The sequence below is a fragment of the Scyliorhinus torazame genome, chromosome 4 (genome assembly GCF_047496885.1).
Source record: "Scyliorhinus torazame isolate Kashiwa2021f chromosome 4, sScyTor2.1, whole genome shotgun sequence".
Classification (NCBI taxonomy): domain Eukaryota; kingdom Metazoa; phylum Chordata; class Chondrichthyes; order Carcharhiniformes; family Scyliorhinidae; genus Scyliorhinus; species Scyliorhinus torazame.
This window is the reverse complement of record NC_092710.1, coordinates 74,620,635-74,647,381: the sequence shown is the minus strand read 5'-3', so window position 1 is coordinate 74,647,381 and position 26,747 is coordinate 74,620,635. Positions and strand designations below refer to the sequence as shown.

General features: G+C 48.6%; 2 protein-coding genes across 3 annotated transcripts in view; both read left to right on the top strand.

Annotated features, from left to right (window-relative positions):
* Positions 1-15,250, top strand: part of LOC140410305 (nectin-4-like) — a 149,536-nt gene extending 134,286 nt beyond the window's left edge. The window contains exons 7-9 of the mRNA XM_072498286.1: positions 8,141-8,249; positions 8,937-9,281; positions 12,029-15,250. Of these exons, the coding sequence (XP_072354387.1) occupies positions 8,141-8,249; positions 8,937-9,281; positions 12,029-12,226 (652 nt within the window). The 3' untranslated portion in view covers positions 12,227-15,250. The remainder of the gene's footprint in view (positions 1-8,140; positions 8,250-8,936; positions 9,282-12,028) is intronic.
* Positions 15,251-17,217: 1,967 nt separating this feature from the next.
* arhgap30 (Rho GTPase activating protein 30) overlaps positions 17,218-26,747 on the top strand; it is a 412,713-nt gene continuing 403,183 nt past the window's right edge. For both annotated transcript variants that reach the window (XM_072498285.1, XM_072498284.1), the window contains exon 1: positions 17,218-17,873. In XM_072498285.1, the coding sequence (XP_072354386.1) occupies positions 17,780-17,873 (94 nt within the window). In that variant the 5' untranslated portion in view covers positions 17,218-17,779. The remainder of the gene's footprint in view (positions 17,874-26,747) is intronic.

The window sequence follows — 26,747 nt, the reverse complement described above, 5'->3', positions numbered from 1 at the left end:
AATGTTTGTATTTGAATGGAGTGGGGAATGTTTGTATTTGAATGGAGTGGAGAATGTTTGTATTTGAATGGAGTGGAGAATGTTTGTATTTGAATGGAGTGGGAGAATATTTGTATTTGAATGGAGTGTGGAATGTTTGTATTTGAATGGAGTGGGGAATGTTTGTATTTGAATGGAGTGGAGAATGTTTGTATTTGAATGGAGTGGGGAATGTTTGTATTTGAATGGAGTGGGAGAATATTTGTATTTGAATGGAGTGTGGAATGTTTGTATTTGAATTGAGTGGGAGAATATTTGTATTTGAATGGAGTGGGGAATGTTTGTATTTGAATGGAGTGGGGATGTTTGTATTTGAATGGAGTGGGGAATGTTTGCATTTGAATGGAGTGGGGAATGTTTGTATTTGAATGGAGTGGGGAAAGTTTGTATTTGAATGGAGTGGGAGAATGTTTGTATTTGAATGGAGTGGGGAATGTTTGTATTTGAATGGAGTGGAGAATGTTTGTATTTGAATGGAGTGGGAGAATGTTTGTATTTGAAAGGAGTGGGGGAATGTTTGTATTTGAATGGAGTGGGAGAATGTTTGTATTTGAATGGAGTGGGGATGTTTGTATTTGAATGGAGTGGGGAATGTTTGTATTTGAATGGAGTGGGGAATGTTTGCATTTGAATGGAGTGGGGAATGTTTGTATTTGAATGGAGTGGGGAAAGTTTGTATTTGAATGGAGTGGGAGAATGTTTGTATTGGAATGGAGTGGGGAATGTTTGTATTTGAATGGAGTGGAGAATGTTTGTATTTGAATGGAGTGGGGAATGTTTGTATTTGAATGGAGTGGGGAATGTTTGCATTTGAATGGAGTGGGGAATGTTTGTATTTGAATGGAGTGGGAGAATGTTTGTATTTGAAAGGAGTGGGGGAATGTTTGTATTTGAATGGAGTGGGAGAATGTTTGTATTTGAAAGGAGTGGGGGAATGTTTGTATTTGAATGGAGTGGGCAATGTTTGTATTTGAATGGAGTGGGGAATGTTTGTATTTGAATGGAGTGGGGAATGTTTGCATTTGAATGGAGTGGGCAATGTTTGTATTTGAATGGAGTGGGGAATGTTTGTATTTGAAAGGAGTGGGGGAATGTTTGTATTTGAATGGAGTGGGGAATGTTTGTATTTGAATGGAGTGGGGAATGTTTGTATTTTAATGGAGTGGGCAATGTTTGTATTTGAATGGAGTGGGAGAATGTTTGTATTTGAATGGAGTGGGGAATGTTTGTATTTGAATGGAGTGGAGAATGTTTGTATTTGAATGGAGTGGGCAATGTTTGTATTTGAATGGAGTGGGGAATGTTTGTATTTGAATGGAGTGGGGAATGTTTGTATTTGAATGGAGTGGGGAATGTTTGTATTTGAATGGAGTGGGAGAAAGTTTGTATTTGAATGGAGTGGGGAATGTTTGTATTTGAATGGAGTGGAGAATGTTTGTATTGAATGGAGTGGGGAATGTTTGTATTTGAATGGAGTGGAGAATGTTTGTATTTGAATGGAGTGGGGAATGTTTGTATTTGAATGGAGTGGGAGAATGTTTGTATTTGAATGGAGTGGGGAATGTTTGTATTTGAATGGAGTGGGGAATGTTTGCATTTGAATGGAGTGGGAGAATGTTTGTATTTGAATGGAGTGGGAGAATGTTTGTATTTGAATGGAGTGGGGAATGTTTGTATTTGAATGGAGTGGAGAATGTTTGTATTTGAATGGAGTGGTCAATGTTTGTATTTTAATGGAGTGGGGAATGTTTGTATTTTAATGGAGTGGGGGAATGTTTGTATTTGAATGGAGTGGTAGAAAGTTTGTATTTGATTGGAGTGGAGAATGTTTGTATTTGAATGGAGTGGGGGAATGTTTGTATTTGAATGGAGTGGGGAATGTTTGTATTTGAATGGAGTGGGGAATGTTTGTATTTGAATGGAGTGGGAGAATGTTTGTATTTGAATGGAGTGGGGAATGTTTGTATTTGAATGGAGTGGAGAATGTTTGTATTTGAATGGAGTGGGGAATGTTTGTATTTGAATGGAGTGTGGAATGTTTGTATTTGAATGGAGTGGGGAATGTTTGTATTTGAATGGAGTGGAGAATGTTTGTATTTGGATGGAGTGGAGAATGTTTGTGTTTGAATGGAGTGGGGAATGTTTGTATTTGAATGGAGTGGGCAATGTTTGTATTTGAATGGAGTGGGGAATGTTTGTATTTGAATGGAGTGGAGAATGTTTGTATTTGAATGGAGTGGGGAATGTTTGTATTTGAATGGAGTGGGAGAATGTTTGTATTTGAATGGAGTGGGGAATGTTTGTATTTGAATGGAGTGGAGAATGTTTGTATTTGAATGGAGTGGGGAATGTTTGTATTTGAATGGAGTGTGGAATGTTTGTATTTGAATGGAGTGGGGAATGTTTGTATTTGAATGGAGTGGGGAATGTTTGTATTTGAATGGAGTGGAGAATGTTTGTATTTGAATGGAGTGGGGAATGTTTGTATTTGAATGGTGTGGGGAATGTTTGTATTTGAATGGAGTGGGGAATATTTGCATTTGAATGGAGTGGGGAATGTTTGTATTTGAATGGAGTGGGCAATGTTTGCATTTGAATGGAGTGGAGAATGTTTGTATTTGAATGGAGTGGAGAATGTTTGTATTTGAATGGAGTGGGAGAATGTTTGTATTTTAATGGAGTGGGCAATGTTTGCATTTGAATGGAGTGGGAGAATGTTTGTATTTGAATGGAGTGGGAGAATGTTTGTATTTGAATGGAGTGGGCAATGTTTGTATTTGAATGGAGTGGGGAATGTTTGTATTTGAATGGAGTGGGAGAATGTTTGTATTTGAATGGAGTGGTGAATGTTTGTATTTGAATGGAGTGGGGATTGTTTGTATTTGAATGGAGTGGGGAATGTTTGTATTTGAATGGAGTGTGGAATGTTTGTATTTGAATGGAGTGTGGAATGTTTGTATTTGAATGGAGTGGGGAATGTTTGTATTTGAATGGAGTGGGGAATGTTTGTATTTGAATGGAGTGGGGAATGTTTGTATTTGAATGGAGTGGGGAATGTTTGTATTTGAATGGAGTGGGGAATGTTTGTATTTGAATGGAGTGGGAGAATGTTTGTATTTGAATGGTGTGGGGAATGTTTGTATTTGAATGGAGTGGGGAATGTTTGTATTTGAATGGAGTGGGGAATGTTTGTATTTGAATGGAGTGGGGAATGTTTGTATTTGAATGGAGTGGGGAATGTTTGCATTTGAATGGAGTGGGGAATGTTTGTATTTGAATGGAGTGGGGAATGTTTGTATTTGAATGGAGTGGGGAATGTTTGTATTTGAATGGAGTGGAGAATGTTTGTATTTGAATGGAGTGGAGAATGTTTGTATTTGAATGGAGTGGGAGAATATTTGTATTTGAATGGAGTGGGGAATGTTTGTATTTGAATGGAGTGGGGAATGTTTGTATTTGAATGGAGTGGGGATTGTTTGTATATGAATGGAGTGGGGAATGTTTGTATTTGAATGGAGTGGGGATTGTTTGTATTTGAATGGAGTGGGGAATGTTTGTATTTGAATGGAGTGGGGATTGTTTGTATTTGAATGGAGTGGGAGAATATTTGTATTTGAATGGAGTGGGGAATGTTTGTATTTGAATGGAGTGGGCAATGTTTGTATTTGAATGGAGTGGGGAATGTTTGTATTTGAATGGAGTGGGGAATGTTTGCATTTGAATGGAGTGGGCAATGTTTGTATTTGAATGGAGTGGAGAATGTTTGTATTTGAATGGAGTGGAGAATGTTTGTATTTGAATGGAGTGGGGAATGTTTGTATTTGAAAGGAGTGGGGAATGTTTGTATTTGAATGGAGTGGGCAATGTTTGTATTGAATGGAGTGGGGAATGTTTGTATTTGAATGGAGTGGGGGAATGTTTGTATTTGAATGGAGTGGGGAATGTTTGTATTTGAATGGAGTGGGGAATGTTTGTATTTGAATGGAGTGGGGAATGTTTGTATTTGAATGGAGTGGGGAATGTTTGTATTTGAATGGAGTGGGGAATGTTTGTATTTGAATGGAGTGGGGAATGTTTGTATTTGAATGGAGTGGGGATTGTTTGTATTTGAATGGAGTGGGGAATGTTTGTATTTGAATGGAGTGGGGGAATGTTTGTATTTGAATGGAGTGTGGAATGTTTGTATTTGAATGGAGTGGAGAATGTTTGTATTTGAATGGAGTGTGGAATGTTTGTATTTGAATGGAGTGGAGAATGTTTGTATTTGAATGGAGTGGGGAATGTTTGTATTTGAATGGAGTGGGGAATGTTTGCATTTGAATGGAGTGGGAGAATGTTTGTATTTGAATGGAGTGGGGGAATGTTTGTATTTGAATGGAGTGGGGAATGTTTGTATTTGAATGGAGTGTGGAATGTTTGTATTTGAATGGAGTGGAGAATGTTTGTATTTGAATGGAGTGGGGAATGTTTGTATTTGAATGGAGTGGGGAATGTTTGCATTTGAATGGAGTGGGAGAATGTTTGTATTTGAATGGAGTGGGAGAATGTTTGTATTTGAATGGAGTGGGGAATGTTTGTATTTGAATGGAGTGGAGAATGTTTGTATTTGAATGGAGTGGGCAATGTTTGTATTTGAATGGAGTGGGGAATGTTTGTATTTGAATGGAGTGGGGAATGTTTGTATTTGAATGGAGTGGGGAATGTTTGTATTTGAATGGAGTGGGAGAAAGTTTGTATTTGAATGGAGTGGGGAATGTTTGTATTTGAATGGAGTGGGAGAATGTTTGTATTTGAATGGAGTGGGGAATGTTTGTATTTGAATGGAGTGGGGAATGTTTGTATTTGAATGGAGTGGGGAATGTTTGTATTTGAATGGAGTGGAGAATGTTTGTATTTGAATGGAGTGGGGAATGTTTGTATTTGAATGGAGTGGGGAATGTTTGCATTTGAATGGAGTGGGAGAATGTTTGTATTTGAATGGAGTGGGAGAATGTTTGTATTTGAATGGAGTGGGGAATGTTTGTATTTGAATGGAGTGGAGAATGTTTGTATTTGAATGGAGTGGGCAATGTTTGTATTTTAATGGAGTGGGGAATGTTTGTATTTTAATGGAGTGGGGGAATGTTTGTATTTGAATGGAGTGGGGGAATGTTTGTATTTGAATGGAGTGGGGAATGTTTGTATTTGAATGGAGTGGGGAATGTTTGTATTTGAATGGAGTGGGGATTGTTTGTATTTGAATGGAGTGGAGAATGTTTGTATTTGAATGGAGTGGGGAATGTTTGCATTTGAATGGAGTGGGAGAATATTTGTATTTGATTGGAGTGGAGAATGTTTGTATTTGAATGGAGTGGGGAATGTTTGTATTTGAATGGAGTGGTAGAAAGTTTGTATTTGATTGGAGTGGAGAATGTTTGTATTTGAATGGAGTGGGGGAATGTTTGTATTTGAATGGAGTGGGGAATGTTTGTATTTGAATGGAGTGGGGGAATGTTTGTATTTGAATGGAGTGGAGAATGTTTGTATTTGAATGGAGTGGGGAATGTTTGTATTTGAATGGAGTGGGGAATGTTTGTATTTGAATGGAGTGGGGAATGTTTGTATTTGAATGGAGTGGGGAATGTTTGTATTTGAATGGAGTGGGGAATGTTTGTATTTGAATGGAGTGGGAGAATGTTTGTATTTGAATGGAGTGGGGAATGTTTGTATTTGAATGGAGTGGGGAATGTTTGTATTTGAATGGAGTGGGGATTGTTTGTATTTGAATGGAGTGGAGAATGTTTGTATTTGAATGGAGTGGGGAATGTTTGTATTTGAATGGAGTGGGGAAAGTTTGTATTTGAATGGAGTGGGAGAATGTTTGTATTTGAATGGAGTGGGGAATGTTTGTATTTGAATGGAGTGGAGAATGTTTGTATTTGAATGGAGTGGGGAATGTTTGTATTTGAATGGAGTGGGGAATGTTTGTATTTTAATGGAGTGGGGAATGTTTGTATTTGAATGGAGTGGGGAAAGTTTGTATTTGAATGGAGTGGTAGAAAGTTTGTATTTGAATGGAGTGGGGAATGTTTGTATTTGAATGGAGTGGAGAATGTTTGTATTTGAATGGAGTGGGCAATGTTTGTATTTGAATGGAGTGGGGAATGTTTGTATTTGAATGGAGTGGGGAATGTTTGTATTTTAATGGAGTGGAGAATGTTTGTATTTGAATGGAGTGGGGAATGTTTGTATTTGAATGGAGTGGGGAATGTTTGTATTTGAATGGAGTGGGGGAATGTTTGTATTTGAATGGAGTGGGGAATGTTTGTATTTTAATGGAGTGGAGAATGTTTGTATTTGAATGGAGTGGGGAATGTTTGTATTTGAATGGAGTGGGGAATGTTTGTATTTTAATGGAGTGGAGAATGTTTGTATTTGAATGGAGTGGGGAATGTTTGTATTTGAATGGAGTGGGGAATGTTTGTATTTGAATGGAGTGGGGAATGTTTGTATTTGAATGGAGTGGGGAATGTTTGTATTTTAATGGAGTGGAGAATGTTTGTATTTGAATGGAGTGGGGAATGTTTGTATTTGAATGGAGTGGGGAATGTTTGTATTTGAATGGAGTGGGGAATGTTTGTATTTGAATGGAGTGGGGAATGTTTGTATTTGAATGGAGTGGAGAATGTTTGTATTTTAATGGAGTGGAGAATGTTTGTATTTGAATGGAGTGGGGAATGTTTGTATTTGAATGGAGTGGGGAATGTTTGTATTTTAATGGAGTGGGGAATGTTTGTATTTGAATGGAGTGGGGAATGTTTGTATTTGAATGGAGTGGGGAAAGTTTGTATTTGAATGGAGTGGGAGAATGTTTGTATTTGAATGGAGTGGGGAATGTTTGTATTTGAATGGAGTGGAGAATGTTTGTATTTGAATGGAGTGGGGAATGTTTGTATTTGAATGGAGTGGGGAATGTTTGTATTTTAATGGAGTGGGGAATGTTTGTATTTGAATGGAGTGGGGAAAGTTTGTATTTGAATGGAGTGGTAGAAAGTTTGTATTTGAATGGAGTGGGGAATGTTTGTATTTGAATGGAGTGGAGAATGTTTGTATTTGAATGGAGTGGGCAATGTTTGTATTTGAATGGAGTGGGGAATGTTTGTATTTGAATGGAGTGGGGAATGTTTGTATTTTAATGGAGTGGAGAATGTTTGTATTTGAATGGAGTGGGGAATGTTTGTATTTGAATGGAGTGGGGAATGTTTGTATTTGAATGGAGTGGGGGAATGTTTGTATTTGAATGGAGTGGGGAATGTTTGTATTTTAATGGAGTGGAGAATGTTTGTATTTGAATGGAGTGGGGAATGTTTGTATTTGAATGGAGTGGGGAATGTTTGTATTTTAATGGAGTGGAGAATGTTTGTATTTGAATGGAGTGGGGAATGTTTGTATTTGAATGGAGTGGGGAATGTTTGTATTTGAATGGAGTGGGGAATGTTTGTATTTGAATGGAGTGGGGAATGTTTGTATTTTAATGGAGTGGAGAATGTTTGTATTTGAATGGAGTGGGGAATGTTTGTATTTGAATGGAGTGGGGAATGTTTGTATTTGAATGGAGTGGGGAATGTTTGTATTTGAATGGAGTGGGGAATGTTTGTATTTGAATGGAGTGGAGAATGTTTGTATTTTAATGGAGTGGAGAATGTTTGTATTTGAATGGAGTGGGGAATGTTTGTATTTGAATGGAGTGGGGAATGTTTGTATTTTAATGGAGTGGGGAATGTTTGTATTTGAATGGAGTGGTCAATGTTTGTATTTTAATGGAGTGGGGAATGTTTGTATTTGAATGGAGTGGGGAATGTTTGTATTTGAATGGAGTGGGGAATGTTTGTATTTGAATGGAGTGGAGAATGTTTGTATTTGAATGGAGTGGGGAATGTTTGTATTTGAATGGAGTGGGGAATGTTTGTATTTGACTGGAGTGGGGAATGTTTGTATTTGAATGGAGATATTTGAACGCGTTAGGGTTAGGGAGAGGGAGTGGAGAAAGTGGCTGAGGGAGGGGAGATGATCAGTTGGCACTCCGTCGTGCACTGTTACAGCCTCTGTGTTCTCTCGTCAGGGAGGAAATTTCCACCATGTCACGCCAGCCGTCCATCCGGCGGTGCAATTCCATGTCAGCCTCAGTGGACGCCAGGCTTCAAGACGGAGGCGGAAGTCGTGAGAACGTCGTGAGTTAAAGAGCGCCTGCTCGGCTTCAGACCCAAAGGGATGAAATGGAGGGATGTGATGGGGAATAGAGGGGGGGCAGTGGAGGGTGGAGGGGTGGGTGGAGGAAGGTGAGTGTGGTGGGGGGCTAGGAGAGTGGAAGGAGGGTGGTGGTGGGGGAGGAGGGTGGAGGAGGGTGGTGGGGTGGAGGAGGGTGGTGGTGGGGGAGGAGGGTGGAGGAGGGTGGTGGGGTGGAGGAGGGTGGTGGGGGGGAGGAGGGTGGAGGAGGGTGGTGGGAGGGGAGGAGGGGGGAGGAGGGTGGTGGGGGCGGGAGGAGGGTGGTGGTGGAGGGGTAGGGGTATGGGGAGGAGGGGGGGTGGGAAAGGTGTAGCGGGGGAGGTGGGAGAGGGGTAGGGGAGGAGGGGAGGTAGGGGGTGGGGGAGGAGGGGGTAGGGGGTGTGGGTACGGGGGAGTGGGGGAGGGGGAGGGGGAGGGTGGTGGAGGAGGGGTTTAGAGGGTATGCGGAGGGGGCTAGGGGTGTGAGACGTAGGGGGGTGGGGGAGGGGGCAGTGTAGTTGCAGTGGTTCTCGTAGGTGGGGGGGGGGTATCATGGCATTGTGGCTGAAGAGAAAGGTTTGATTCAGCTCACTGGAAATAGGCCCAAAGCCTGGTCCCCAGTGTTGACTCTGGTCCCTCTTTCGTTTCGGCAGCTGGAGCAGGAGCCGATATTGCAGGAGGCGGTGGCGACGAGAATGCAGCAGCATCAACAGCAGCAGTTGAGGAACAGTTCCCGGGACCTGCAGAACGCGAGCGAAGAGATAATGCTCCCGCCACCAGCCTTTGGCAGCCATCGATACAGCCTGAGGTCTACAACAAGTGACAACCCCATCACCGCAACATACCAGCTGGGCAACTTCCGCTACAGCCTGAATAACAACCTGCGATACAGCTGGCGAGAGAGGATGGGGGACTCTGCTCAAAGGACTTATCCACCACCCATCCCACTCAGCAACCACAGGGGCAGCACAAGGGACATGACGAGGACTGCTGACCAAGTAAGAACATGCACTGTGAAAGAAAACTGCAACATGGTTTAAATACAGAGTAAACTTTCCTCTACACTGTCCCCATCAAACACTCCCAGGACAGGTACAGCACGGGTTAGATACAGAGTAAATCTCCTTCTACACTGTTCCCATCAAACACTCCCAGGACAGGTACAGCACGGGGTTAGATACAGAGTAAAGCTCCCTCCACACTGTCCCCATCAAACACTCCCAGGACAAGTACAGCACGGGGTTAGATAGAGAGTAAAGCTCCCTCTACACTGTCCCCATCAAACACTCCCAGGACAGGTACAGCATGGGGTTAGATACAGAGTAAAGCTCCCTCTAAACTGTCCCCATCAAACACTCCCAGGACAAGTACAGCACGGGGTTAGATAGAGAGTAAAGCTTCCTCTAGGCTGTCCCCATCAAACACTCCCAGGTCAGGTACACCACGAGGTTAGATACAGAGTAAAGCTCCCTCTACACTGTCCCCATCAAACACTCCCAGGACAGGTTCAGCACGGGGTTAGATACAGAGTAAAGCTCCCTCTCAGCTGTCCCCATCAAACACTCCCAGGACAGGAACAGCACAGGGTTAGATACAGAGTAAAGCTCCCTCTACACTGTCCCCATCAAACACTCCCAGGACAGGTACAGCACGGGGTTAGATACAGAGTAAAGCTCCCACTACACTGTCCCCATCAAACACTCCCAGGACTTACAGCACGGGGTTAGATACAGAGTAAAGCTCCCTCTACACTGTCCCCATCAAACACTCCCAGGACAGGTACAGCACGGGGTTAGATACAGAGTAAAGCTCCCTCTACACTGTCCCCATCAAACACTCCCAGGACAGGTACAGCACGGAGTTAGATACAGAGTAAATCTCCCCCTACACTGTCCCCATCAAACACTCCCAGGACAGGTACAGCACGGGATTAGATATAGAGTAAAGCTCCCTCTGCACTGTCCCCATCAAACACTCCCAGGGCAGGTACAGCACGGGGTTAGATACAGAGTAAAGCTCCCTCTGCACTGTCCCCATCAAACACTCCCAGGACAGGTACAGCACGGGGTTAGATACAGAGTAAAGCTCCCTCTGCACTGTCCCCATCAAACACTCCCAGGACAGGTACAGCACGGGGTTAGATCCAGAGTAAATCTCCCTCTACACTGTCCCCATCAAACACTCCCAGGACAGGTACAGCACGGGGTTAGATACAGAGTAAAGCTCCCTCTACACTGTCCCCATCAAACACTCCCAGGACAGGTACAGCACGGGGTTAGATACAGAGTAAAGCTCCCTCTACACTGTCCCCATCAAACACTCCCAGGACAGGTACAGCACAGGGTTAGATACAGAGTAAGCTCCCTCTACACTGTCCTCATCAAACACTCCCAGGACAGGTACAGCACGGGGTTAGATACAGAGTAAAGCTCCCTCTACACTGTCCCCATCAAACATTCCCAGGACAGGTACAACACAGGGTTAGATACAGAACAAAGCTTCCTCTGGTTAGATACTAATTTTCTCAAAATAGACTCAGGGGGCGAAATTCTCCCCAAACGGCGCGATGTCCGCCGACTGGCGCCCAAAACGGCGCCAATCAGACGGGCATCGCGCCGCCCAAAGTTGCGGAATGCTCCGCATCTTTGGGGGCCGAGCCCCAACATTGAGGGGCTAGGCCGTCGCCGGAGGGGTTTCTGCCCCGCCAGCTGGCGGAAACGGCCTTTGTTGCCCCGCCAGCTGGCGCGGAAATGACATCTCCGGGCGGCGCACGCGCGGGAGCGTCAGCCGCCGCTGACAGTTTCCTGCACATGCGCGGTGGAGGGAGTCTCTTCCACCTCCGCCAGGGTGGAGACCGTGGCGGAGGCGGAAGGGAAAGAGTGCCCCCACGGCACAGGCCCGCCCGCGGATCGGTGGGCCCCGATCACGGGCCAGGCCACCGTGGGGGCACCCCCCGGGGCCAGATCGCCCCGACCCCCCCCCCCCCCCCCGCAGGACCCCGGAGCCCGCCCACGCCGCCTTGTCCCGCCGTTCAAAAGGTGGTTTAATCCACGCCGGCGGGACAGGCAATTTATCGGCGGGACTTCGGCCCATCCGGGCCGGAGAATCCAGCGGGGGGTCCCGCCAACTGGCGCGGCCCGATTCCCGCCCCCGCCGAATATCCGGTACCGGAGAGTTCGGCAACCGGCTGGGGGCGGGATTCACGGCAGCCCCCGGCGATTCTCCAAACCATCGGGGGGTCGGAGAATGACGCCCAGGATTCTAACCAGTGTTTTGTTCTTTCTCTCCCCCTCTTTCCCCCTCTCTCTATCTGTATCCCTCTCTGTTTCTCTCTATTCTCCCTTTCACACCGTCTCTCTCTTTTTCTCTGTCTTTCCTTCTCCTCCTCTCTGCCCCACTATGTCTCTCTCTTCCTGTGTGTGTGTGTGTCTCTCCCTATCTCTGTACATTCTGTTACTCGCTTTACCTCTCCGTCTCTGTCTCCCTTTCTCTCTCTCGCTCTCTTTTGTTACTCTCACTGCCTTTCTGTAATGTTGGTCCATTTATGTCTCCGTTCCTCTGTCTCTCTCATTCCATCTCTCTCTGACCCCGTGTCCCTCTTTCTCCCTGCCTCACTGCCTCTGTGTCTGATGTGCCTCTTTCTCTAACTCTCTCTCTTTGCTATCCTTGTCTCTCTCTCTCGCTACCTCTCTGTGCGTCTCCCTCTCTATCTCCCCTACACTCTGTCTCTCTCCGTCTCTGACAGGTAGAGATTCTGCCAAGCCAGAACCTGACTCCCTCACCCTCAGTGCCAGAGTCACAGACGGACGATGAGGAGGAGGTTATCGAGAGGCAGCAGTCTATCCACGCTGCCATGGGCCACTTCTATCCGCATAACGGAACACTGCGCGCCAAGCCGACCAGCAACGGAATCTACATTGCCAGGAGAGAGCACTGCGTCTGAATTGTCTGTTGTCCCAGACAGGAGGGAAGCATGGTTTTTTTTATGCACTGTTGTGCAGGTGTACAGGAGGTGACACTCAGACACACCCAAACCGCACAGTATCTGCAGGGGGTCAATCACTTTTATCCCCCTTCCTCCTCTTTCTCACCCACGAGATGCCCCTCGGCGGCAACATCCCAAGGGGCTGCCTTCGTTTCTGCCTGCGCGCCGACCACCCCCCAGCTCTACCTCACCACCCCCGTCAGACCCCTCACCCAGTTACGAACCGATCAGGCTGATTATTTGACATCCAGTCGGGAATGAGCGGAAATTCCCTCCAGGCCAATATTGGGAAGACTGAAGTGGCCGGTTTCAATCCCCGCTCCAATCTCCGTACCCCTCAACCCACTGACTCCCTCAGTGCCAAACTCCTGCTCCCTGCTGACCTTCCTTAAAGTTAGTCTTTCTAGGAGACATGGGCGTCGCTGGCGAGGCCAATTCTAGCCCAACACTGACTGCCCCTTGAGAAGGTGCTGCTGAGGCGGCATCTTGAGCCGCTGTGGCCCCTGAGGTGTAGGTACACCCACTGTGCTGTTAGGGAGGAGTTCCAGAATTTTGCCCCAGCGACAGCGAAGGAGCGGTGATATATTTCCAAGTCAGGGGTGTGAGTGACTTGGAGGGGAGCCTCCAGGTGGTGGGGTTCCCAGGTATCTGCTGCTCTTCTCCTTCTAGACGGTAGCAGTCGTGGGTTTCGTAGGTTTGCCTGAGGTACCTTGGTGAGTTCCTGCAGTGCATCTTGTAGATGGTACACACGGCTGCTCCTGTATGTCGGTGGTGGAGGGACTGAATGTTTGTGGGAGGGGGAGCAATCAAGCGGGGCTGCTTTGTCCTGGATGATGTTGAGCTCCCTGAGTGTTGTTGGAGCTGCACTCACCCAGGCAAGTGGAGAGTATTCCATCACACTCCTGACTTGTGTCTTGTAGATGGTGGACAGGCTTTGGGGAGTCAGGAGGTGAGTTACTCCCTGAAGGATTCCCAGCGTCTGACTTGCTCTGGTAGCCACAGTATTTATATGTCCAGTCCGGTTCAGTTTCTGATCCATGGTAACCCCCAGGATGTTATTGTAGGAGATACAGCGAATGTCAAGGGGGCGATGGTTAGATTCTCTCTTGTAGGAGATCCCCACAATGGCCCCATTTTCCTTTATATCGTCCAGTCCCTTCAACCCTCCCTATCTCTGTAACCCCCTCCAGCTCCTACAACCCTCCCGATCTCTGTAACCTCCTCCAGCCCCTACAATCCTCCCTATCTCTGTAACCTCCTCCACCCCTACAGCCCTCCCTATCTCTGTAACCTCCTCCAGCCCCTACAACCCTCCCTATCTCTGGAACCTCTTCCAGTCCCAACAGCCCTCCCTATCTCTGTAACCTCCCCCAGCCCCTGCAACCCTCCATAACTCTGTAACCTCCTCCAGTCCCCTACAACCCTCCCTATCTCTGTAACCTCCTCCACCCCTACAACCCTCCCTATCTCTGTAACCTCCTCCAGTCCCCTACAACCCTCCCTATCTCTGTAACCTCCTCCAGTCCCCTACAACCCTCCCTATCTCTGTAACCTCTTCCAGTCCCAACAACCTTCCCTATCTCTGTACCTCCTCCAGCTCCTACAACCCTCCCTATCTCTGTAACCTCCTCCAGCCCCTACAACCCTCCCTATCTCTGTAACCTCCTCCAGCCCCTACAACCCTCCCTATTTCTGTAACCTCCTCCAGCTCCTACAACCCTCCCTATCTCTGTAACCTCCTCCAGTCCCCTACAACCCTCCCTATCTCTGTAACCTCCTCCAGTCCCAACAGCCCTCCCTATCTCTGTAACCTCCCCCAGCCCCTACAACCCTCCATATCTCTGTAACCGCCTCCAGTCCCCTACAACCCTCCCTATCTCTGTAACCTCTTCCAGTCCCAACAACCTTCCCTATCTCTGTACCTCCTCCAGCTCCTACAACCCTCCCTATCTCTGTAACCTCCTCCAGTCCCAACAGCCCTCCTTATCTCTGTAACCTCCCCCAGCCCCTACATCCCTCCATATCTCTGTAACCCCCCCCCCCAGCCCCTACAACACTCTGTCTCTGTAACCTCCTCCAGCCCCTACAACCCTCCCTATCTCTGTAACCTCCTCCAGTCCCAACAACCCTCCCTATCTCTGTAACCTCCTCCAGCCCCTGCAACCCTCCATATCTCTGTAACCTCCTCCAGTCCCAACAACCCTCCCTATCTCTGTAACCTCCTCCACCCCTACAACCCTCCCTATCTCTGTAACCTCCTCCAGCCCCTACAACCCTCCCGATCTCTGTAACCTCCTCCACCCCTACAACCCTCCCTATCTCTATAACCTCCTCCACCCCTACAACCCTCCCTATCTCTGTAACCTCCTCCAGCCCCTACAACCCTCCCGATCTCTGTAACCTCCTCCACCCCTACAACCCTCCCTATCTCTATAACCTCCTCCACCCCTACAACCCTCCCTATCTCTATAACCTCCTCCAGCCCCTACAACCCTCCCTATCCCCACAATCCTGCAATTCCGGCCTCTTGAACATCCCCCCATTCCCATCGCTCCACCATTGGCGGCCTTGCCTCCAGCTGCCTGGGGGCCCTAGGCTCGAATTCCCAGCCAAACCTCTGCCCACCCCCCCCCCCCCTCGCTTTCTCTCTCTCCCGCTCGCTACTTCAATCCCCCGTCCTTGACCGACCTTTGCTTGACCTGTCCCTGCGATCTCCTCATGTGGTTCAGTGTTGAATCGTCTTTGATAGTGTGCCTGTGAAGCAGTTTGGGATGTTGTAATTCATTGATAGCGCTATTTAAATAGAGACTGTCCATTGTCCCCTGGCTCATGTTTGACATCTTGGCCTGAGCTGGCTCGAGAGATTTTGGTTCCAAAGATTCTGTGTCTGAGTTCAGCTGTTAGGATCTGTAAAAAGTTGTAAATTTGTACATAACTGTATAAATATTCTGTATAAAAATTACAACCCATTTTTGGTTTAAAGCTCTTGGCCTTGGTTTCTGTGTCCAAAACTTTTCCCGCTGGTGGGTATGGGATTGAGTCTCATACATCCTCGAGAATGACTCTGTTTTTCTCTCTCTATTCCCCTCTCGATCTCCCCCTTTCGCTGTCTCCCTGGGCGGGATTCTCCACCCCCACGCCGAAGTTGCCGCGCCGTCGTGAACGCCGTCGGAACGGCCCCGGTCCCGACCGATTCAGGCCCTGACAATGGGCCAGGATCGGGGCCGCGTCATCTACACGCGCCAGGCCTTGTCGCCCGCGTAAAAGCGGCGCCGCATAGATGACGCGGCCGGCGCCGCATAACGGACGTGATCCGCGCATGCGTGGTTGCCGTCCTCTCTAAGTCCGCCCCGCAAGAAGATGGGGGACGGATCTTGCGGGGCCGCGGAAGGAAGGAGGTCCTCCTTCAGAGAGGACGGCCCGATGATCAGTGGGCACCGATCGCAGGCCACCCCACATTCCAGGTGAAGCCCGGTGCAGGATCCCCCCCCTCGCCCCCCCCACAGGCCGCCCCCCCAGCGTTCACGCACCGCCCACGACTGCAGCGACCAGGTGTGGACGGCGCCGGGGGGAACCCGCCATTTTGGCCTGGCCGCTCGGCCCATCCGGGCCTCAGAATAGCGGGGGTGCCAGAGAATCACCATTTTCGGTGTCTCCGGTGATCCTCCGGCCTGCGAAACTCGACGGGGCCGTTCCCGCCGCTCGGGAGAATCGCGGGCGGGGGGGGGGGGGGGGGGGGGGGGGCGTCGGACCGGAATCCCCGAAAATTTCGGCGGCCCAGGCGATTCTCCCAACCGGCGTGGGAGTGGAGAATCGCGCCCATAGTATGTGTGTGTGTGTGTGGGGGGGGGGGGGGTGTCTAGCTCTCTGACTCCATATCTATGTCTCTCTCTCACTGGACGGAATCTTCCAGTTCTGGTGATGACACACCCTTCACGGATTATTATTATTTTCTCTGTGATCTCCTCCAGCCCCTACAATCCCCCCTATCTCTCACCCTTCACGGATACCCTGGCAAGGTGGATGGATCCAATGGGAAATCCCATTGACAGCAGTGGGACCAGACTGGCCAATGACAGGTCGCCTCGCACCGCCAAGAAACACACGATGGAGAGGCCAAGGACTCTCATAGAACGTACAGTGCAGAAGGAGGCCATTCGGCCCATCGAGTCTGCACTGACCCACTTAAGCCCTCACTTCCACCCTATTCCCATAACCCAATAACCCCTCCTAAACGTTTTGGTCACTAAGGGCAATTTATCGTGGCCAATCCACCTAACCCAATCTTGCCCAATCTCGCTCTCTCTCTCTCTTGCACCCTCGCTCTCTCTCCCTGTCTCTACCCTAGTCCATGTCTTTGTCTGTCTGCCTCTCTCTCTTTTCCTCCACATCTCTGTCTCTCTTGCTATCCATCTGCATTTCACTCCGTCTCTCTCAACTCTCTCTTCGAGTCTCTTTTTCTCTCTCTGCCTCCCAGTCTCAGTCTCTCGCTGTCTCTCTGCCTTTCCCGTTCTCTATCTCTCTTTCTCTTTTTCTCTCTCATTGTCTCCATCCCTCGCTGTCTCTCTCTCTTTTTCTGTCGTCCACTCTCTCTGTCTTTCTGTCTCATTCTCCCTGTCTTTCTGTCTCATTCTCCATCTCTCTCTCTCTCCTGTTGACTCTGTCTCTACTGCACCCTCTCTCTCTCCGACGCTTTACCTCTCTCCCTCTCTCCCCATCTCTGTCACTCGCCAGCTCTCGCTCTCTGTCTTTCTCACTCTTTCGCTCTCCCCCTGTTTCTTTCTCCCTTTCACTCTGCCGAAGATCTTGAAACAGGAAGTGGTTTTCTCAAGTTCTCGGGCCGCTTCCTGCCGATGGGGCGTTGCGGGGCGGGGTGGAGAGGCTTCATGAGCGGAGGGGGTTGTGCATACGGATGACACTGAAGGATTTCACTGCCCGCTGCATTGCAAGCCCATCAAGAGGCTGTGCATTGGCATCTCTCTCTCTCTCTCCCTCTCTCTCTCTTCCGTCGTTCTCTTTCCGCTCCCTCCCTCTCTGTCTCACTTCCTGTCAGGGCGGAAATCGAAATTCTGAAAAGGTAGCCGGTACCTGAATCCTCGGCCTAGTCCTCCCTCATCTCAGCCAGCGCGTCACCTATCTCGGGCCCCCCCGACCACCCCCACACCGGTTCCACTTGCAAAAATACCACAGAAGGCTGAGGGCGATTCACTCTCGCAGTGCACGAGCCAGGAATACGCTGTGACAGAGAAGAGGAAATGAGGGTGTGAAAGGGAGGGGAAAAGAGAGTGAGGGAGAGAGACAGTGAAGCCAACTCAAGCCAGTGTTTCTGTGAGAGGCTTGTTGGATGGGATAACAGTGGCCGAACGCAAACTCCTGGCCAAATGTGGCCCAACGGGCACTAGCCAATGTAGGCCTCAGGCTCCCGAGCCGCCGGGCAGGATGACAGCACTACACTGAGGGGGATTGCAAGTCAAGAACTGATTCGATGACCTCCTGGACCACATCAACATCATGAAACGACAGAAAGGAAAAAAGAAGGGCAACAACAAGGATCGAGTGTTCGGCTGCGACTTAGTCTGTCATCTGGAGGTGTCGGGCCAGGAGGGTAGGTTCTGGGGGCCACATCCCCTCAATCTGTGAACTGATTTCTCTCTGAGAGAGAGGGACTGAGAGACACCAGTCAGTGTACAGATATCTCCCTGAGAGAGAGAGACTGAGAGACACCAGTCAGTGTACAGATATCTCCCTGAGAGAGAGGGACTGAGAGACACCAGTCAGTGTACAGATATCTCCCTGAGAGAGAGACTGAGAGACACCAGTCAGTGTTCAAATATCTCCCTGAGAGAGGGAGACTAAGAGACACCAATCAGTGTACAGATATCTACCTGAGAGAGAGACTGAGAGACACCAGTCAGTGTACAGATATCTCCCTGAGAGAGAGTGACTGAGAGACACAAGTCAGTGTACAAATATCTCCCTGAGAGAGGGAGACTAAGAGACACCAATCAGTGTACAGATATCTCCCTGAGAGAGAGAGAGACACTAGTCAGTGTACAGATATCTCCCTGAGAGAGAGGGACTGAGAGACACCAGTCAGTGTACGGATATCACCCTGAGAGAGAGGGACTGAGAGTCACCAGTCAGTGTACAGTTATCTCCCTGAGAGAGAGGGACTGAGAGACACCAGTCAGTGTACAGATATCTCCCTGAGAGAGAGACTGAGAGACACCAGTCAGTGTTCAATTATCTCCCTGAGAGAGGGAGACAAAGAGACACCAATCAGTGTACAGATATCTCCCTGAGAGAGAGAGACTGTGAGACACCAGTCAGTGTACAGATATCTCCCTGAGAGAGAGAGAGACTGAGAGACACCAGTCAGTGTACAAATATCTCCCTGAGAGAGGGAGACTAAGAGACACCAATCAGTGTACAGATATCTCCCTGAGAGAGAGAGACTGAGAGATACCAGTCAGTGTACAGATATCACCCCGTGAGAGAGAGACTGAGAGACACCAGTCAGTGTACAGATATCTCCCTGAGAGAGAGAGACTGAGAGACACCAGTCAGTGTACAGATATCTCCCTGAGAGAGAGGGACTGAGAGACACCAGTCAGTGTACAGATATCTCCCTGAGAGAGAGGGACTGAGAGACACCAGTCAGTGTACAGATATCTCCCTCAGAGAGAGGGACTGAGAGACACCAGTCAGTGTACAGATATCCCCCTGAGAGAGAGAGAGACACCAGTCAGTGTACAGATATCTCCCTGAGAGAGAGGGACTGAGAGAGACCAGTCAGTGTACAAATATCTCCCTGAGAGAGGGACTGAGAGACACCAGTCAGTGTACAGATATCTCCCTGAGAGAGAGGGACTGAGAGACACCAGTCAGTGTACAGATATCTCCCTGAGAGAGAGAGAGACTGAGAGAGACCAGTCAGTGTACAGATATCTCCCTGAGAGATGGGACTGAGAGACACCAGTCAGTGTACAGATTTCTCCCTGAGAGAGAGACTGAGAGACACCAGTCAGTGTACAGATATCCCCCTGAGAGAGAGACTGAGAGACACCAGTCAGTGTACAGATATCTCCCTGAGAGATGGGACTGAGAGACACCACTGAGCGTACGGATATCTCCGAGAGAGAGAGACTGAGACACCAGTCAGTGTACAGATATCTCCCTGAGAGAGAGGGGCTGAGAGACACCAGTCAGTGTACAGATATCTCCCTGAGAGAGAGGGACTGAGAGACACCAGTCAGTGTACAGATATCTTCATGAGAGAGAGGGACTGAGAGACACCAGTCAGTGTACAGATATCTCCCTGAGAGAGAGACTGAGACACCAGTCAGTGTACAGATATCTCCCTGAGAGAGAGGGATTGAGAGACACCAGTCAGTGTACAGATATCTCCCTGAGAGAGAGGGACTGAGAGACACCAGTCAGTGTACAGATATCTCCCTGAGAGAGAGGGACTGAGAGACACCAGTCAGTGTACAGATATCTCCCTGAGAGAGAGGGACTGAGAGACACCAGTCAGTGTACAGATATCTCCCTGAGAGAGAGGGACTGAGAGACACCAGTCAGTGTACAGATATCTCCCTGAGAGAGAGGGACTGAGAGACACCAGTCAGTGTACAGATATCTCCCTGAGAGAGAGGGACTGAGAGACACCAGTCAGTCTACAGATATCTCCCTGAGAGAGAGGGACTGAGAGACACCAGTCAGTGTACAGATATCTCCCTGAGAGAGAGGGACTGAGAGACACCAGTCAGTGTACAGATATCTCCCTGAGAGAGACTGAGAGACACCAGTCAGTGTACAGATATCTCCCTGAGAGAGAGTGACTGAGAGACACCAGTCAGTGTACAGATATCTCCCTGAGAGAGAGGGACTGAGAGACACCAGTCAGTGTACAGATATCTCCCTGAGAGAGAGGGACTGAGAGACACCAGTCAGTGTACAGATATCTCCCTGAGAGAGAGGGACTGAGAGACACCAGTCAGTGTACAGATATCTCCCTGAGAGAGAGGGATTGAGAGACACCAGTCAGTGTACAGATATCTCTCTGAGAGAGAGGGTCTGAGAGACACCAGTCAGTGTACAGATATCTCCCTGAGAGAGAGAGACACCAGTCAGTGTACAGATATCGCCCTGAGAGAGGGAGAGACACCAGCCAGTGTACAGATATCTCCCTGAGAGAGAGAGACTGAGAGACACCAGTCAGTGTACAGGTATCTCCCTGAGAGAGAGACTGAGAGACACCAGTCAGTGTACAGATATCTCCCTGAGAGAGAGGGACTGAGAGACACCAGTCAGTGTACAGATATCTCCCTGAGAGAGAGACTGAGAGACACCAGTCAGTGTACAGATATCTCCCGGAGATAGAGAGGGACTGAGAGACACCAGTCAGTGTACAGATATCTCCCGGAGAGAGAGAGGAACTGAGAGACACCAGTCAGTGTACAGATATCTCCCTGAGAGAGTGGGACAGAGAGACACCAGTCAGTGTACAGATATCTCCCTGAGAGAGAGAGACTGAGAGACACCAGTCAGTGTACCGATATCTCCCTGAGAGAAAGAGACTGAGAGACACCAGTCGGTGTACAGATATCTCCCTGAGAGAGAGACTGAGAGACACCAGTCAGTGTACAGATATCTCCCTGAGAGAGAGGGACTGACAGACACCAGTCAGTGTACAGATATCTCCCTGAGAGAGAGGGACTGAGAGACACCAGTCAGTGTACAGATATCACCCTGAGAGAGAGGGACTGAGAGACACCAGTCAGTGTACAGATATCTCACTGAGTGAGAGGGACTGAGAGACACCAGTCAGTGTTCAGATGTCTTCCTGAGATAGTGAGACTGAGAGACACCAGTCAGTGTACAGATATCTCACAGGGAGACGGACTGAGAAACACCAGTCAGTGTACAGATATCTCTCTGAGCGAGAGGGACTGAGAGACACCAGTCAGTGTACAGATATCTCCCTGAGAGAGAGGGTCTGCGAGACACCAGTCAGTGTACAGATATCTCCCTGAGAGATGGACTGAGAGACACCAGTCAGTGTACAGATATCTCCCTGAGAGAGAGAGACAGAGAGACACCAGTCAGTGTACAGATATCTCCCTGAGAGAGAGTGACTGAGAGACACCAGTCAGTGACCAGATATCTCCCTGAGAGAGGGACTGAGAGACACCAGTCAGTGTACAGATATCTCCCTGAGAGATGGACTGAGAGACACCAGTCAGTGTACAGATATCTCCCGGAGAGAGAGAGACTGAGAGATACCAGTCAGTGTACAGATATCTCCCTGAGAGAGAGAGACTGAGAGACACCAGTCAGTGTACAGATATCTCCCTGAGAGAGAGGGGCTGTGAGACACCAGTCAGTGTACAGTTATCTCCCTGAGAGAGAGAGGGACTGAGAGACACCAGTCAGTGTACAGATATCTCACTGAGTGAGAGGGACTGAGAGACACCAGTCAGTGTTCAGATGTCTTCCTGAGATAGTGAGACTGAGAGACACCAGTCAGTGTACAGATATCTCCCAGAGAGAGAGGGACTGAGAGACACCAGTCAGTTTGCAGATATCTCCCTGAGAGAGAGACTGAGAGACACCAGTCAGTGTACAGATATCTCCCAGAGAGAGAGGGACTGAGAGACACCAGTCAGTGCACGGATATCTCCCTGAGAGAGAGACTGAGAGACACCAGTCAGTGAAGAGATATCTCCCTGAGAGAGAGACTGAGAGACACAAGTCAGTGTTCAAATATCTCCCTTGAAGAGGGAGACAAAGAGACACCAATCAGTGTACAGATATCTCCCTGAGAGAGAGAGACTGTGAGACACCAGTCAGTGTACAGACATCTCCCTGAGAGAGAGAGACTGTGAGACACCAGTCAGTGTACAAGTATCTCCCTGAGAGAGGGACTCAGAGACACCAGTCAGTGTACAGATATCTCCCTGAGAGAGAGAGAGACACCAGTCAGTGTGCAGATATCTCCCTGAGAGAGAGAGACTGAGAGACACCAGTCAGTGTACAGATATCTCCCTGAGAGAGAGAGAGACTGTGAGACACTAGTCAGTGTACAGATATCTCACTGAGTGAGAGAGACACCAGTCAGTGTACAGATATCTCCCTGAGAGAGAGGGACTGAGAGACACCAGTCAGTGTACAGATATCTCCCTGAGAGAGAGGGACTGAGGGACACCAGTCTGTGTACAGATATCTCTCTGAGTGAGAGGGACTGAGGGACACCAGTCTGTGTACAGATGTCTTCCTGAGGTAGTGAGACTGAGAGACACCAGTTTACAGATATCTCCCTGAGAGAGAGGGACTGAGAGACACCAGTCAGTGTGCAGATATCTCCCAGAGAGAGAGGGACTGAGAGACACCAGTCAGTGTACAGATATCTCCCTGAGAGAGGGGCTGAGAGACACCAGTCAGTGTACAGATATCTCCCTGAGAGAGGGACTGAGAGACACCAGTCAGTGTACAGATATCTCCCTGAGAGAGGGGCTGAGAGACACCAGTCAGTGTACAGATATCTCCCTGAGGGAGAGAGACTGAGAGACACCAGTCAGTGAACAGATATCTCCCAGAAAGAGAGACTGAGAGACACCTGTCAGTGTACAGATATCTCCCTGAGAGAGAGAGACTGAGAGACACCAGTCAGTGTACAGATATCTCCCTGAGAGAGAGAGACTGAGAGACACCAGTCAGTGTGCAGATATCTCCCTGAGAGAGAGACTGAGACACCAGTCAGTGTACAGATATCTCCCTGAGAGAGAGGGATTGAGAGACACCAGTCAGTGTACAGATATCTCCCTGAGAGAGAGGGACTGAGAGACACCAGTCAGTGTACAGATATCTCCCTGAGAGAGAGGGACTGAGAGACACCAATCAGTGTACAGATATCTCCCTGAGAGAGAGGGATTGAGAGACACCAGTCAGTGTACAGATATCTCCCTGAGAGAGAGGGACTGAGAGACACCAATCAGTGTACAGATATCTCCCTGAGAGAGAGGGACTGAGAGACACCAGTCAGTGTACAGATATCTCCCTGAGAGAGAGGGACTGAGAGACACCAGTCAGTGTACAGATATCTCCCTGAGAGAGACTGAGAGACACCAGTCAGTGTACAGATATCTCCCTGAGAGAGAGACTGAGAGACACCAGTCAGTGTACAGATATCTCCCTGAGAGAGAGGGACTGAGAGACACCAGTCAGTGTACAGATATCTCCCTGAGAGAGACTGAGAGACACCAGTCAGTGTACAGATATCTCCCTGAGAGAGAGGGACTGAGAGACACCAGTCAGTGTACAGATATCTCCCTGAGAGAGAGGGACTGAGAGACACCAGTCAGTGTACAGATATCTCCCTGAGAGAGAGGGACTGAGAGACACCAGTCAGTGTACAGATATCTCCCTGAGAGAGAGGGACTGAGAGACACCAGTCAGTGTACAGATATCTCCCTGAGAGAGAGGGACTGAGAGACACCAGTCAGTGTACAGATATCTCCCTGAGAGAGAGGGACTGAGAGACACCAGTCAGTGTACAGATATCTCCCTGAGAGAGAGGGACTGAGAGACACCAGTCAGTGTACAGATATCTCCCTGAGAGAGACTGAGAGACACCAGTCAGTGTACAGATATCTCCCTGAGAGAGAGTGACTGAGAGACACCAGTCAGTGTACAGATATCTCCCTGTGAGAGAGGGACTGAGAGACACCAGTCAGTGTACAGATATCTCCCTGAGAGAGAGGGACTGAGAGACACCAGTCAGTGTACAGATATCTCCCTGAGAGAGAGGGACTGAGAGACACCAGTCAGTGTACAGATATCTCCCTGAGAGAGAGGGATTGAGAGACACCAGTCAGTGTACAGATATCTCTCTGAGAGAGAGGGTCTGAGAGACACCAGTCAGTGTACAGATATCTCCCTGAGAGAGAGAGGCACCAGTCAGTGTACAGATATCGCCCTGAGAGAGGGAGAGACACCAGCCAGTGTACAGATATCTCCCTGAGAGAGAGAGACTGAGAGACACCAGTCAGTGTACAGGTATCTCCCTGAGAGAGAGACTGAGAGACACCAGTCAGTGTACAGATATCTCCCTGAGAGAGAGGGACTGAGAGACACCAGTCAGTGTACAGATATCTCCCTGAGAGAGAGACTGAGAGACACCAGTCAGTGTACAGATATCTCCCGGAGATAGAGAGGGACTGAGAGACACCAGTCAGTGTACAGATATCTCCCGGAGAGAGAGAGGAACTGAGAGACACCAGTCAGTGCACAGATATCTCCCTGAGAGAGTGGGACTGAGAGACACCAGTCAGTGTACAGATATCTCCCTGAGAGAGAGAGACTGAGAGACACCAGTCAGTGTACCGATATCTCCCTGAGAGAAAGAGACTGAGAGACACCAGTCGGTGTACAGATATCTCCCTGAGAGAGAGACTGAGAGACACCAGTCAGTGTACAGATATCTCCCTGAGAGAGAGGGACTGACAGACACCAGTCAGTGTACAGATATCTCCCTGAGAGAGAGGGACTGAGAGACACCAGTCAGTGTACAGATATCACCCTGAGAGAGAGGGACTGAGAGACACCAGTCAGTGTACAGATATCTCACTGAGTGAGAGGGACTGAGAGACACCAGTCAGTGTTCAGATGTCTTCCTGAGATAGTGAGACTGAGAGACACCAGTCAGTGTACAGATATCTCACAGGGAGACGGACTGAGAAACACCAGTCAGTGTACAGATATCTCTCTGAGCGAGAGGGACTGAGAGACACCAGTCAGTGTACAGATATCTCCCTGAGAGAGAGGGTCTGCGAGACACCAGTCAGTGTACAGATATCTCCCTGAGAGATGGACTGAGAGACACCAGTCAGTGTACAGATATCTCCCTGAGAGAGAGTGACTGAGAGACACCAGTCAGTGACCAGATATCTCCCTGAGAGAGGGACTGAGAGACACCAGTCAGTGTACAGATATCTGCCTGAGAGAGAGGGACTGAGAGATACCAGTCAGTGTGCAGATATCTCCCGGAGAGAGAGAGACTGAGAGATACCAGTCAGTGTACAGATATCTCCCTGAGAGAGAGAGACTGAGAGACACCAGTCAGTGTACAGATATCTCCCTGAGAGAGAGGGGCTGTGAGACACCAGTCAGTGTACAGTTATCTCCCTGAGAGAGAGAGGGACTGAGAGACACCAGTCAGTGTACAGATATCTCACTGAGTGAGAGGGACTGAGAGACACCAGTCAGTGTTCAGATGTCTTCCTGAGATAGTGAGACTGAGAGACACCAGTCAGTGTACAGATATCTCCCAGAGAGAGAGGGACAGAGAGACACCAGTCAGTTTGCAGATATCTCCCTGAGAGAGAGACTGAGAGACACCAGTCAGTGTACAGATATCTCCCAGAGAGAGAGTGACTGAGAGACACCAGTCAGTGCACGGATATCTCCCTGAGAGAGAGACTGATAGACACCAGTCAGTGTAGAGATTTCTCCCTGAGAGAGAGACTGAGAGACACCAGTCAGTGTTCAAATATCTCCCTTGAAGAGGGAGACAAAGAGACACCAATCAGTGTACAGATATCTCCCTGAGAGAGAGAGACTGTGAGACACCAGTCAGTGTACAGACATCTCCCTGAGAGAGAGAGACTGTGAGACACCAGTCAGTGTACAAGTATCTCCCTGAGAGAGGGACTCAGAGACACCAGTCAGTGTACAGATATCTCCCTGAGAGAGAGAGAGACACCAGTCAGTGTGCAGATATCTCCCTGAGAGAGAGAGACTGAGAGACACCAGTCAGTGTACAGATATCTCCCTGAGAGAGAGAGAGACTGTGAGACACCAGTCAGTGTACAGATATCTCACTGAGTGAGAGAGACACAAGTCAGTGTACAGATATCTCCCAGAGAGAGGGACTGAGAGACACCAGTCAGTGTTCAGATATCTCCGTGAGAGAGAGACTGAGAGAGACCAGTCACTGTACAGATATCTCCCTGAGAGAGAGAGAATGAGAGACACCAGTCAGTGTACAGATATCTCCCTGAGAGACAGAGACTGAGAGACACCAATCAGTGTTCAAATATCTCCCTGAGAGAGGGAGACTAAGAGACACCAATCAGTGTACAGATATCTCCCTGAGAGAGAGAGTCTGAGAGACACCAGTCAGTGTACGAATATCTCCCTGAGAGAGGGAGACTAAGAGACACCAATCAGTGTACAGATATCCCCCTGAGAGAGAGAGAGACACCAGTCAGTGTGCAGATATCTCCCTGAGAGAGAGGGACTGAGAGACACCAGTCAGTGTACAGATATCTCCCTGAGAGAGAGAGACTGTGAGACACCAGTCAGTGTACAGATATCTCCCTGAGATGAGAGACTGAGAGACACCAGTCAGTGTACAAATATCTCCCTGAGAGAGGGAGACTAAGAGACACCAGTCAGTGTACAGATATCCCCCTGAGAG